Source organism: Gracilinanus agilis, chromosome 1, assembly GCF_016433145.1.
Source record: "Gracilinanus agilis isolate LMUSP501 chromosome 1, AgileGrace, whole genome shotgun sequence".
Lineage (NCBI taxonomy): Eukaryota > Metazoa > Chordata > Mammalia > Didelphimorphia > Didelphidae > Gracilinanus > Gracilinanus agilis.
In genome coordinates, this window is record NC_058130.1 from 670,546,685 (window position 1) to 670,561,411 (window position 14,727).

The 14,727-nt window shown below is 41.0% G+C and overlaps 1 protein-coding gene across 2 annotated transcripts in view; it reads left to right on the top strand.

Annotated features, from left to right (window-relative positions):
• The first annotated feature begins 333 nt into the window (after nt 1-333).
• The window catches only part of TBC1D31 (TBC1 domain family member 31), a 62,146-nt gene continuing 47,752 nt past the window's right edge, over nt 334-14,727 (top strand). Inside the window, exons 1-5 of one of the 2 annotated variants that reach the window (XM_044668965.1) lie at nt 1,387-1,436; nt 3,066-3,070; nt 6,797-6,893; nt 10,606-10,752; nt 13,931-14,046. In XM_044668965.1, coding sequence (XP_044524900.1) covers nt 1,387-1,436; nt 3,066-3,070; nt 6,797-6,893; nt 10,606-10,752; nt 13,931-14,046 — 415 coding nt within the window. Of the gene's footprint in view, nt 411-1,386; nt 1,437-3,065; nt 3,071-6,796; nt 6,894-10,605; nt 10,753-13,930; nt 14,047-14,727 lie in introns of those variants that run through there. The other variant, XM_044668971.1, reaches the window with a different exon arrangement.

Consider the following 14,727-nt stretch of genomic DNA (forward strand, 5'->3'; position numbering starts at 1 on the left):
ACGGTAGGGTGCAGAGACTCGGCGATTTTAAGGAAAAATCAATTTGTGAAAAGTTAAAATAAAAATGTAATTATAGAAGATGCACTGGAGTCTCAGAATCTCAGAGTTATTAGCAGGAACCTCAGCGGATATAGGATTCAACTATGATCGTGACCCCCGCGCACGTTGGTGCAGTCTGCGGCAGCTCCGTTCCTTCGATTTACGCAGCAGATTTGAGCCTCCCGCGGCGCGGGCAGGGAGAGCGCGGTGGAGGTCGGGAAAGGTGCTGGGGACGGTTAACTAACTGCAGCTCCTGCTGGTCGGTCTAGGATTGCTGCCGCCACCGTAGCCGTCATGCAGAAAACTGACGTGGGCAACAAGGAGTCCGGCAAGATCTGGCTCCGGAAGCCCTGCCCGGAGACGCGAGATGGGTAAAGGCAGCGGGCTGGGAGGAGGGGAGCGGGGAAAGAGGGGAAGTTGAGTCGGAATATTCAGCCATCTCTTCCTTTAGTAGAGACCGCTCAGGTAGCGCCCAGGTTCTGGAGTAGTGGCGAAAGCTCAGTTTTAGGAGGCGCCAGGGCTCGGGTTCGAATCCTACTGTGACCTTGGGCGAATTACGTAAGGAACTCTTGGGATGTCAGTCTTCCTCCTTTGTTACAACGAGGGCTGGCGAGGCTGGAATTGATGGATTCTGGGCATCAGTTTCTTCCTTTGTAAAAGACAAAGGCTTTGGACTAGGTTGGCCCTGCTTTCTCATTTTGGCATCAGTTTACCCCTTTGTTGGATTAGATGGTTTCTGTGTTCTCTCTAGCATCCGTTTTCTTTCTTTATAATGGATTAGGTGGCACCTGCAGTTTCTGCCAGGTATCGAACTCACGTCCTCTGACTTCGAGGCCAGCGGACATTATTCTATTACTCCTTTCTTTTTATTTAAGCAAACAATTTTCCAGTGCCTGTTTATCTTTGCACAGTTACATGAACATTATTGCTTCCTAGTGATGCATAGGCCATGCATGCACATTCTTCGATGTCAATTGATCAATCAGTAAACATTTATTAAGCACCTACTATGTGATGAGAAAGAGATTGTCTTCTTGACTTTTCCATTTTCTGCCTCCCCTTCAAAGTGGAGTCCCACATTCTTCCTTGTGTCAGGCTGAATAGTCATTTGGGGAAGGAGGAAGAACTAGTGACCAAGAGAGCAGACATAGGATTGGGACCTTCAAATAGGCTTAAGAAGTGGGACCATGTTTGTCCATAGCACAGTAAATGCTGCTCAGTAGGCACTCAATAAGTGTTGAGTAAATGAGCAATTGTTGTTTAGTGATGTCTGTGTAATCCCATTTGAGGTTTTCTGGCAAAGATACTGGAGAGGTTCTACATTTCCTTCTCCAGCTCATTTTACAGATGAGGAAACTGAAGCAAACAGGGTTAAGTGACTTGCTCAGGATCACACAGCTAATTAAGTGTAGTGTATGAGACCAGATTTGAACCCAGAAAGATGAGGCTTCCTGACTCTAGGCCTGGCACTGTATCTACTATACCACCTCTCTTCTCCAAATGGACAATTAGCCAGAGTTCACAGGTGGAAAAAATATTAAGAGAGTTAGGTTAAAAGTGAGGAGAGATTATGTGGGAGGGAAGCTTAATGAAGCTATAGTCCACATGAATGCCAACAAACCTTTGATGTGGGAAAAGAAAGTTTTCTCTTAAGGTAATCTTTGCTACAATCTAAGAACAAGTATTTATATTTATTTTTTGCAAGTTTAAAAATTAATAAGCATATATTTTCCTCCTACCTTTCCCCATCAGTTAAATTTTTTTAAAAAAACAGAACTCTTGTAGAAAAATATGTAGTCAAACAAAAAAAAATTCCCACATTAGCAATACTTTCTCAGACATGTAAGTCTGATCCTGCAAAAACTCACAGACATTTATCCTTTTTAAAATTATTTTATTTAGTTAGTTAAATATTTCCCAAATACCTGTAAAATTTTTAACAATTATTAAATTTTAAGTTCCAAATTCTTTCCCTCCTTGAGAAGGCAAGCAACTTGACACCAATTGTACATGGGAAATCATATAAAATATATTTCCTTATTAGCCATGTTTCAAAAGAAAACACAAAACAATAAAAATAAAGTTTAAAAAAAGATATACTTCACTCTGCATTCAGAGTTCGTCAGTTCTATTTCATCAGTCCAAGATGAAAAATGCTATCTGCTGTCCAGAAGTAGATAGCATTTTTCATCTATACTTCTAGAGAGTAGATTGCATTTTCGACATAGGTCCTTTGGAATTACCTTGGATCATTGTCTTAATTAGAGTAGCTCCATCTTTTACAGTTGATTATCTGTGTTTACAGATATAATTACAATGTTTTTACTGTGTACGATGTTCTCTAGGTTCTGCTTACTTCACTTTGCATCAGTTCATATAAGTCTTGCCTCCCAACCCCTTCTCCTCCCAAGCCTGTCCCATGCCCCTAGAGCAAGATCTTGTCAGAGTCTTTGTTGCCCGAGTTGGATAGTGAAATGCTCATTCATTAGTTCAACAAATATTAAAGAACATAGAAGGTCATACTAGCCCAGAAAATAGAAAATTTAGAGAAGACAAATATCCTGCCTTTATTGAGCTTGTACTCTAATAGAAGGATAGGAAACAAACATAGATAACTTATAGTACATATTGAATAAGTGCACTAAAAGGTGTGAAAGTTAAGTTATGGAAAGTCTGAGGGAAAACTAATGGAGAATCAAGAAAGGCTCATGAAAGAGGTGGCATCTGACCTGGAACCTAAAATCTGGGTAGGAATTCAATAGGCAAAGAATGGTAGGAAGATATTTCAGACATAGAAAAATGACACATGAGCCAAAAGCTCAAGGATGTTGCCTATAATCTATAATCTATGAAATGTGACTTTGAAAGGTAAAATGGCAACAGATTCAATGGTCCTTGAATTGTCCAAAATTGATTCATTTTTAAAAGGCCCAAATGTAAAATCTTTGCATTTGGATTTTTAAAAATTAAATTCATAAGTAGAAGATTAAGGGGACAGGTAGGTGGCTCAGTGGATAGAGAGCCAGGCCTGGTGATAGGCAGTCCCTAAGTTCAAATTTGGCCTCAGATACTTCCTAGCTATGTGACCCTAGGCAAGTCTCTCTTTTTTTTTTTTTTTTTTTTTTTTTTTTTTTAACCCTTGTACTTCGGTGCATTGTCTCATAGGTGGAAGATTGGTAAGGGTGGGCAATGGGGGGTCAAGTGACTTGCCCAGGGTCACACAGCTGGGAAGTGGCTGAGGCCGGGTTTGAACCTAGGACCTCCTGTCTCTAGGCCTGACTCTCACTCCACTGAGCTACCCAGCTGCCCCCTAGGCAAGTCTCTTAACCCCAATTGCCTAGCCCTTACCACTCTTCTGCCATGGAACCAATGCTTAGTATTCATTCTAAGGCAGAAGGTAAGGGTTTAAAAAAAAAAGATAAAAGCTTTAGGAAACCTGTCCAGACAATATTACATCTAAAAAAGATCTGGGTTGTTTTTTTTTTTTTTCCAGTGGATCACAAACTCTAACAATGTGATAAAATAGCCAAGAAAACATCATATCCTGGACTCCCCTTCCAGTTAGTGTCATTTCAGGGTTCCATGTTCTAATGAAGACATTGATAAACCGAAGCTCATACTGAGTAACAAGGATAGTGAAAGACCTCAAGATCTTGCCATATCAAGATCAAATGAAAGAAATGGGGGTGTTTAGCTTAGCAAAGACATAGAGGTATGACAACATGTCCAAGACAGAGTCCATTATCTTCTCATCCCTCAAACCCACTCCTTCCAAACATGTCTGTTATTATTATTGAGAGCCCTACAATCTTTCTAGTCACCTGGGTTTGTGTCCTTAGAGTTAGCTTAGATTCCTGATCCTTTTCTGCTTCTCCAGCTGCTTTTCATCAAAATTACCTTGTACTTGTATATATACTGTACATCTTATTTTCCTTAGTGGAAAGTAAGTTCCTTAAGGATAAGGACTATTCTTTAAATGTTTGATTTTTTTAATCCCCAGCATAGGCTCTGATAAATGCTTGTTGGCTGACCTATTCAAAATACTTTATATCCACACTGGCCTGCTAGCCTGCTCCCTGAATTTGGCAGTCCTATGTCCTATCTTTGTATTTTAAAAAAATTGACAGACATTAATAAACCCAATGACTTTCCTGTACAAAAAATAAAACCATGAATTTAATTATGTTTGCTTAGAGTTTTATGTTGACTATATAATTTCAATATGGTAATTCCAGTATTGTCCTGTTAATGTCTTTTTCTGAATTCTGTTCTGCGTATTTTATAAATGTTTCATTAACAGTCATTTTGGGGTATCACTTTACCACTCTCACTGCCCTAAACACCCCCATACGAACAATGCCTCCTTTTAACAAAAAGTACAATCAAGCAAAACATCCATACGTTGGTCACATAAATGTTTATCATATCCTTTACCTCTATACCATCACCCTCTGTCAAGAGGTAAAAAGTATGAGTCATCATCTTTCAAAGTTGTTTTACTCTACAACTTTAGAGTTATTATATTTTTTTCCTAGTTCTGCTTAATCTCTCTGCAACAGTTTATATTAGTTTCCTCTAGTTTTCCTGAATTTGTCCCTTTCACTATTTCTTATAGTGGAATAATATATTCCATCATATTCATAGACCATCATTTGCTTAGCCATTCCCCAATTGCTATATTCCCTCATTCTTTGTGATGACAAAAAGAGGTGCTATGGATGGATATCTTTTTTTTCCATATATATTTTCATATGTCTGTCTTTCTTTGATCTCTTTGGGTTCAAAGCTTGAAAATGGCATTGAGTCAAAGGCTTTCCAGAATGGTTGAACCACTACATAGTTCTGCCAGGAGTGAGGGAGTGTGCCTGTCTTTCCACAGCCCCTCCAAAAACTATCACTTTTCCTTTAAATCAGTCTTGATTAGTCAAATGTGTGTAAGGGTGGAACCATAAAGCTGTTTTAATTTGTATTTTTCTTCTTAATGATTTAGAGAATGTTTCCATATGATTGTTGATAGCTTGCAGTTCTTTTGAAAATTACCTATTCATATCCTTTTATTATTTATCTTTTGGAGAATGGATATCTATTTCTCATAGACTATTCTTGAACCTGAAATGCTCTCTCTCTACTCTCTCCCAACTCTTGGAATGCTTACCATCGTTCTCAGTGCCACTTTCTACTCCAAGGATCTGAGTTCAGATCTAGTTCTACTATTTAGTAGTCAAGTGACCTTTGGCAAATCATATAATACTTGTGAGCCCAGGTTTCTTTATCTGTAAAATAAGAGCATGGACCTAGAAGACATCTAAGGAACCTTCCAGCTCTAAATCCGTGATCTGCTTTCAGATATTCATTTTGTCTTAGATTTATTTACTTATTAATGTACATACTTTATTCTCCATTCTCATCTTCGTCCTTTGGCAGAATGATGAAAGCCTCTTGAGAGCAGGACTTTGATTTTGTTTTTTTGTGATCCCAGCACCTAACACAGAACTTTTCTCTTGGAAGGTGCTTAATACATTATTGGATTGAATGCAACTCTACATCCTGGAAGCAGGAGTGGAGATAGTTGGATAATGGTCATTTCCCATTGAATGGCAAAAGGTCAGAGAGGCAAGAGGGTCTGTGTCTATGTCTACTGTAACTACTTGATTAGCAGTGTCTCCTAATGCACTTCAAGGGCTGCCTGAAGCCTTTATTCAAAATGTGTTCTTGTGGGTTTAATTGCTGCCAGAGATGACCTGGCTGCTACTGTTTCCCCGGCATTTCTCTGATCTTATTCCTTGACTTTGTGTTGCTGAAGCATCTCTCATGTCTCTTCCCTTCTGGGCACCCCTCTTCACAAATCCACGGACGTCTCAATTCCTTCTCATTGGTTTGGAGAGATGCTCTACTCGATGCACTATAGACCTTCCTGTATTTAATGTTGTGGCTACCAGTGCAGCCCATCGGCTCCGTCTCTCCCTCTGCCCTGTGACTCATTGCCCATTGTGATCAGGAACATGCTGTTGTCGCCTTCTGACACTCACCATGCAGTTTCTCCTTGCCTTTGGGTCTCCTGCAGTTTTTCCCCAAAATTGTTCCATGCCAGTCACATCAGTGGGAGAATATCGTTTCTTTCTTTCTCTTTTAAATGACCTCTATAGCATTTGGCATGTTAGGATCTTTAAAGTGTTCAACAGTGACTAGAGCACTGTGAATCCAGCATCTGACACTTGCTAGCTGTGAGCCTGGGTAAGGCACGTCACAAAGATTAGGTCCCTCTTGCTGTTTGGGCCTCAAGATGACGGCAGGATCCCAATAGATGTTTTAGAAGATGAAAAATAATTATATGTCTCCTAAGTAGATTTAAAGTACATTAGTGAAAAGTGAGATAAAAGAAAATGTATGTACTTCGATGATTGAGTCACCCACATTCAATTAAATTAAGATTTTTTAAAAAAGAATGAATGGAATTAGAGCTGAAGAATGTCAGAATAGAATTAGTGAAAGAACAGATAGCCTCCAAGTTGGCCTCTGAGTCAGGAAGGCCTGAGTTCAAGTCTTGCCTCCATCACATTGGCTCTGTGACCCTGGGTACTTGGTGTTCCACAGACTCTCAAGACTAGAAGTTTCAGAATGGCTTCTGGTCTCCACAGGTAAAAGAAATGGCCTTCCTACCACAAGTGTTTGCCATCTCCTTCTCCAGTTCCTTTTACAGATGAGGAAACTGAGGCAAACAGTTAATCAACTTACCCAGGGTCACTGAGGCAGTAAGTTTCTGAGGTCAGATTTTCAATCAAGAAGAGGAGTCTTCACAAACAAAAAAAAAACCTTAACTGTTTCCATAGCACTTTCTTCACTCTAAGCCTGAGGTAAATGGTACAAGCTATTATCCCCAAGGTCAGAGAAGTTAAATAAACTTGCCTGTGGACATGCTCCAGGTGTGTGGAAGGCGGCATCCCGCCTGGGTCCAGAATGTTCTCCGCTCTGGCATGTCGCCTGCCATGTCTCTAACTTGAGAAGAGGCCGGGACTCGGAGGGAACATCTGGGCTGGGGTTTGCCCCTCGTCCTTGTAGGACTTAAGTTAATATCCAGCAACTCCAAGCATTTTATAAAGTTTATTAATAATCACTTGAAGTAGAAGGAATAAAAAGGAAATAGAAGTAAAAAAAACCCTAAGTTCTCCTTGCCTGCTTAAAAAGCCCACCCCATCAAAGCCCCACCTGGAAGAACAGAAAGTGAGAGACAGGGCCACACCAAATTTATATCCTCCCTATGTCAGCACCTAATGTGAGAAGAGTGGGGTGCTGGGAATTGTAGTTTTTAAGGTAACAGATTCTAATTACATCCTGGAGCCTCCACGTCCTCCCCCAACCCTGGTGTGAGGGAAGTGTGGGCTGCCATCATTAGTTAGCTCTTCTTTCACCTGGGATTTCACGGGATCAGATTTAGATCTGCGAGGAGCCTCAGAGCCCCCGGCGCTGGACTGCTTCTGAGGATGCGGAGGGGCAGACCAGCCACACTGCCTACCCAGGCTCTCCAAGGCAGGATCGGAATCCAAGTTCTTGAAGATGGACTGTGTCTCCTCTTGATAGCCCACAGGCAGCTGGGTGGCTCAGAGGCTGGCATCACGGAGAACCTTGAGGAAGGGCTCACGCAGAGACCTCCCAGATAAGGAGCCTCCCAGATAAGGAGCCTCCCAGATAAGGAGCCTCCGGGGAGTTTCCTTATTTGTAAAAGGATCTGGAGAAGGACAGACAAAGCACTCCCTAGTGGGGTCACAAAGAGCTGAATACAACTGAAATGACTGAACACAAACACATGATTAGTGTTTTTATCCTTTGTTTAAGCAACTTTTTCAAATAGGAGGACTCCTTTTATTTTATTTTTTTAAACCTTTACCTTCTGTCTTTAGAAACTATATATTGGTTCTAAGACAGAAGAGCAGTAAGAGCTAGGCTATAGGGGTTAAATGACTTGCCCAGGTTCATGTAGTTTGGAAGTATCAGGGGTCAGATTTGAACCCAGAACCTCCAGTCTCTGGGCCTAGCTCTCTATCTACTGAGTCACTTCACTGTCCAAATGAGGACCCCTTTTAACATAAAAATTTTACCCACTATCCCATGATAATAGTAATTGTATCAATAATATCTAAGAAAATAGATGCTAAGAGAAAGCTACCTTGGTTTTAAATGAATTGTATTTTATTAATTACAAGAGCCCTATGTAAGGATGGGGGATGGGATAAAAAGAGAATGCAATATTTATGTTTTTGATTTCTGTAGGTATAAGAATCTAATGATTCTTATATCTACATATGGACCATAGTAAATGTAGGACTTAAATTAATGTCCAGTACTCCAAGTATTATATTTTATAAAGTTTATTAATAATCACTAGAAGTAAAGGAATAAAAGGGTAATTATCTAACAAAATAAAACCACATGACTAGTTTTTCTACCTGCTCAAAAACCCCACGTCCACAGCTGCCATCACAGGAAGAGAAGAGAGCAAGAGGAGGAACTACACAGAATTTACACGTATATGCCTACGTCAGCACATAACGACAGGAAGAGAGCGGGGTGCTGGGAATCGTAGTTCTAAGGTACAGATATTAATTTCACACAAGGACATACACATGAGGCATGAATTCAGTCTAAAGAAGATGGACTCACATGACACATTTGTTGGATTTAAATGATGTACAAAATGGCAACACTCCGTACTGTTGAGTTTATGGATCCCCTGCAGTCAACCCACAGTCATCCAGGAAGATTAGGAACCTCTCTAACCCATGCTAAGCCAACAGACAATTATATTATTCCCTTATGCAGGCATTTGTATCTTCTTTGGCAGTCAGTCCATTTTGTTGTTGTTGTTGTTGTTTAATCCTTACCTTCTGTCTCAGAATTAATACTAGTATTGGTTCCTTGGCAGTGGGGGTTAAGTGACTTGCCCAGGGTCACACAGCTAGGAAGTGTCTGAGCATCAGCCCAGTTTTGTTGGAAATTTTAGTAAATAGAAAGTATAGGAGTAACCCTAGAAAAATGTTAGATATTTGAAGGTTTTAATATCTGTCCCAATATTGTTTACACCTAGAAATTTCCAACCTGTTACAATGAGAATGAAATATTTAATATCAGCTTGACTTAAAAAAATTAAATAAAAATGCATTAACTGAGTTTAAAAGGCCTTAAATGTTATGAGTATCAATGTTATTACATTTGATATGTTAAGAAATTAAAAGAAATCTTTCATAACTAATGTACCTTGCAATATTCAATACCATGTCAATGGAGTCTCATCTGCTTTTTTTTATCCTTTCCTTTTGTCCAAGTATCAATTTTAAGGCAGAAGAGTGGTAAGAACTAGGCAAATAGAGTTAAGTGACTCGCCCAGGGTCACACAGCTAGGAAGTGTCTAAGGCTATATTTCAACCCAGATCTTCCTGGCCCTCCATCTGCCTGTTTAATTTCTATTTGACTTGGAGCAATTTTCACTCATTGATAATATCTAATTAATAGAATCTATACTTTTCACAGATTAGTCATTTTCACCAAGTATAATTACAATATATCTGTTACATTATCTACTTCTTTGACAATGACTGACTGAATGGGTGCCAGAATGGCTAGAGAGTAGGTTTGGAGCTAGGAAGATCTGGGTTCAAGTATGATATTGGCCCATTCTGGCCGCATCACCCTGGGCCTCTTTCTGTGCTCAGGCAGTTCCCTAAGGTGCAGAAGAGGTGCCACTGCCCACATAGTAGGAGTTTCATCCTTGAATCCTTCCCAAATCAGGAGAATCGCAGCTCTAGGCCAACCCCCCAATTTCCCCAAGAAAACAATCCCTAAACTTGTTATTATGTTTCCCTTCAAAAATTATTTCAAAATTGTTTTCTTGAGCTGGAGGGAAGTATTTAGTTTTTGAAAACATTTCTGGCCACCAGTTGGGGAATGGCTGAACAAGTTGTGGTATATAGTTGTTATGGAATACTTTTGCACTCTAAGAAAGGATGAACAGGATGACTTCAGGAGAACCTGGAAGGACTTCTATGAACTGATGTAAAGTGAAATGAGTAGAACCAGGAGAACATTATTTATAGTAACTGAAATATTAGACAATGATCAGCTGGGGAGGACTAAGCAGTTAAGAGCAGTGCAGGGACCCCAGACAAGCCCAAGAGACTCCTGATGACAAATGCTAGCCAGCACCTTAGAAGGAATTGTCAAGGTGTGACTGCAGATCAAACCATTTTTTTCCTCACTTCCTTTGTGAGTTTTTTCTTACATGTGCAGTACAGCATGAGGCATAAGGAAATTTGTATTATATGACAACAAAGGAATAACCTATTTCAGAATATTTACCCCCCAGGGAGGGAGGGAATTAATCTGGATTCCAAAAGGTCAGAAAGCAATTGTTTAGAAATTATTTCTATGTATAATTTTTTTAAAATGGAATAGAAAGGGGAGAAAAAAGAAAACATTCTTCAACTCTAAAAAAATGCCCCTTAGACCTATTTTTTTAATGTCTAGGAGGGCCAGACGTGCCCTTTGATGAATGTTGTTTTTCATTCTAAACAGACTCATAGTGAACATTGTTCATACTGCTGCGGAATATCAGCCAAAGGCCCTGAGGTTTTTGAATGTGGCTTTTGATTCTACAGGAGATTCCTTCCTTGCCGGAGATCACCAAGGCAATATTTATGTTTTTGACCTCAGTGGAAACAGGTAAGCAGATTTTCCAGTTGACTACATCCAATTTAAACAGGCTGGGCCTGGCCACACACACCTGCACTCCTTGCTGTGGGGTGGATCCTTGAGCTCAGGAATTCTGAGCTGCACTGGGTTGGTGGGGAGGGTCTGCCTGAAGTCATTCCAGTCAGGTAAGCCCCTGAAACAGGGACCTCTAGGCTGCCTGAGGAGGGGCTGTCAAGAACCAGGGCAGATTGAGGCTTCTTGGTGGTCACTGGTGGGATCATGACTGGGTGAGCTAGGGAGACCTAGGTTAAAAAAATTCCAGGTGATCAGCTTTGTAAGAACGGAAATATATATATATATATATATATAAGGTGTGGTCACCAGGAATCAATCTGATTTAGATTGATTCCATAATTAAAATAGACCCAAGTCAGGATGGCTTTTATGGAAGTTTATCTACAATTAGGAAGGTTGAAGGTAGGGAAAGAGAGAGAGAAAAACCTCTGCTGGTCCGGACCAGGTGAGAGTTAAGAGATAAATTAAACCAGGCTACTAGCTGTAAGGCCTTAGCAATTAGAGAGGCAAAGAAGCCTCCTTGAGGTAGAGACTCTAGAAACACCAAGGTAGGCCAAAGGAAGTCAGCCTAACTTACCCACCTGATAATTCAGAGGGGAAGCTGCCTGAGGTCTCACCTGAGATCCTTCAGCACCAAGCTCCCCCAACAGGAAGTTACCATCATATTTGAAGGAGAGCATCTTCTGTCACTTCCTGGACCCACCTCTAATTCAAGTGGACAAATGGCAGCCTCAACACTGATTTGGACTGCCCAAAGGGCAGTCCCTTGTTCTTGATTCGTTACTTATTGTCACTTGTGGGTCACTCATCTCCCCTCCTCACTCAGGGAGGTGGGGATGATGACATTATCTCTGGTGGCTAGAGTTTTAACTATGAATGGGGGGGTAAGCTAATTCCATTTACACAGCTTCATGCCCTGGGGCAGAGACAGCCAACACAGCCTGTGGGCCTAAACCACAGCAAACTATTGTTGAGAGATATTTAATAGAGTAAATAAAAATGGGGATAGGTAGGTGGCTTCAGTGGATAGAGAACCAGATCTAGAGCTGGAAGGTCCTGGATTCAAATCTAGCCTCTGACACTTCCTAGCTGTGTGATCCCAGGCAAGACATTTAACTCCCATTGTCTAGCCCTTATGCTCTTCTGCTTTGGAACTGATGCTTGGTATTGATTCAAGACAGAAGGTAAAGGTTTTTTTTAATGCAATAGAACATAGATGATGCTCATGTGTGGTTTTCTAAGGCAGTGGTGGCCTATAGGGGATCCTTATATAAGTTTGTGGCCTCATTTTTATTTGAGTTTGATACTCTGAAAGATTTAAATTTGAGTAGGACATGGCACCTCCCTTACTAAAGAAATGATTGATTGATTTGGAGTGTTTCTATCCTGCTGGGTGGTGCAGGGGATAGAGCACTGGGCTTGGAATTGGGAAGACTCACCTTCCTGAATTCAAAGCCAGCCTCAGACATTTACTAGCCATATGACCCTGAGCAAGCCACTTAACCCTGTTTGCCTCAGTGACATCATCTGTAAAATGAACTGGAGATAGAAATGGCAACCCCCTCCAGTATCTTTACCAAGAAAACCCCAAATGGGATCACGAAGAGTCAGACAGGACTGAAAATGACTAAACCACTATCCATCACTTATTTTTCTTTTTAATGTATGAGCCTCATTTCTTCTTTACCAGTAGCTCATTTACTGTCTGGTAGTTAAGATCAGGTTGTTGGTAAGAGAGCTGGACCCCCTGACGTGAGCAGGGTACTGTTTCATGAATTATTGTTGCAGTGTACCAGATCAGGAACATGAGAGAATGAAGGCTACTCCACATATGGCTGGTTTACCTGGTACTTCATCTGAAAAATCTCCTTGCCAGTTGTTCAGCCCTTGCCAGTGCAGTGAGAGGTGTTGTGCAGAATGATGACTCAGAGGTGTGGGTGCTAGGCACCTCCTGCTTGAGAAATTAAATGGTGCATGCACTTGTGGTCTATAAACATTCAGTCAATTTTGTTGTATTCTAAATCCTTGTAAGTTTGTCATCCAGCATCATACTCATGGACAATAACTCATATAACAATATATTCTGTCCTGCTGGCATGCTGGAGGAAGTATTTCCTTATCTCTTTGCTGGGACCTTCATTCATCTTTCCAGAATTCCATAGTTGCCCCTCTCTGAAGATGATCCTGTTGGTTCTGAATATCTGTGACTACAAAGTAGGAAGCCAGCAGTCTTTCTGATCTGTGCAAATAAAATGGGAGTCCTTTTGGTTCTGCGTCCCTTTGACACCTACTTGATCAGCCCTATGTGAGTGAGGCTGGCTGCACACTGATTACCTTTGACAGCCAGGGTGGACAGTACTTTCTGGACAGACTCTCCAGAGCACTGCCCAGCAATGGCTCTGCCTCTCAGGGGGCCAACTGACCAATATCCCACATCAGCCTTTGGGGACAGGTTTTGAAGGTTTGGGCTTTTTTCCAGGAAATGACTTAGAGCTTAGAAAGAATTTGGGGGGAAGCTAGGTACCAGGCCTGGAGCCAGGAGGACCTGAGTTCAAGTCTGCCCTCAGACACTTCCTAGCTGTGTGACCGTGGGCAAGTTATGTAATCCTGATTGCTTAGTCCTTGCCACACTTCTGCCTTAGAATTGATACTAAGTCAGAAGGTAAGGGTTTAAAAAAAAGATATTTCAATTGCTTCTGTGTTGCTTAATTTAGGGTCATTTCACTCCAAACATTTAGTGAGTTCCCACTATGTACCAGGTCCCACAGTAGATACAAAGGCAACAATGAAACAGTGCTCACCTTCACAGGCATCCCATCCTAGAAGTGGTGACGACACACACACACAAGGCAGTACCCAGAATGGATATAGTTACCCTAGAAGTGGCAGGAGAGGATAGCCCTGGCTGCCTGAGGTGCTGCATAAGCCAACTCTTGAAGGAAAGGAAGAATTCTGAGCAGTAGAGATGAGGCAGGAGAGCCTCTCCCCCAGGAGGGCACCTGCATAGGCCAGAGAGATGACCCTTTGTGAGCGATAGAGAGGGAAGGAAGGAGAGGGAGGTTCAAAAGCCTGGGAAGTTAGGATGGCATAATTAGCTTAGCACCTATACTAACTGATCCATTTTTTAAAATAGGTTTACCCTTGTTCAACGAACATTGCAGGCTTCCACAGCTCTCGCCTTTAATCTTCACAGGAAGACTGAATTCCTGGTGGCTTTGGCAGATTATTCCATTAAGTGTTTTGATACAGGTAAAAAGCCTTCCTGCTTATCTGTCTGTAATATGGTAAGATATCATTGATGGTCCAAAAGCAAGACATGCCTATGGTCCTCTTTTGGTCTATTCAGTAGATTTAGAATTGTGCTATACTTAGGGTCTCATTTGAGCCTTATTATGCCTCAGGGAGATAGGTGCTATTAGTGTCCCCATTTTTAAATTACTTGCCTAGAGTCATAGAGCAAGTGAGGATCTGAGGACAGATTTGAACTGGTATTCTGGCCTCTAGGCCCTGGACTCTGTCCACTGGCCACTTAGCTGCCACTAAGACTTTATGGACCACCATTTAAAGACTTCTTGGCTAGCAGTTGGTTTTAAGAAGCAGCTATTGAGTCATGTTTCATGAATCTAACTTCCAAATGGACCCCAAGATGTATCTTGATTGTCTTTTTCAGTAATGATTCGTTTATGGTAAAACTCAATTAACTCCATCCAAAGTTGTAGAAGAAATAAGCAAATTGGTCATTGCCAGTTCAAACAGATGTTCCTCTGGAGTCAAAAATAATTATTCTCTTCAGACTCAAGGAACAAGTTTTTTTGTTTGTCTTTACCTTTTTTTAAAATAACTATAGTTCTTTAGTATATATAATCTATAGTAAGCATTTTAGTTACAAGTAAAACCAGAAACTTGAAGAATGAATATGTGTTCTGACTA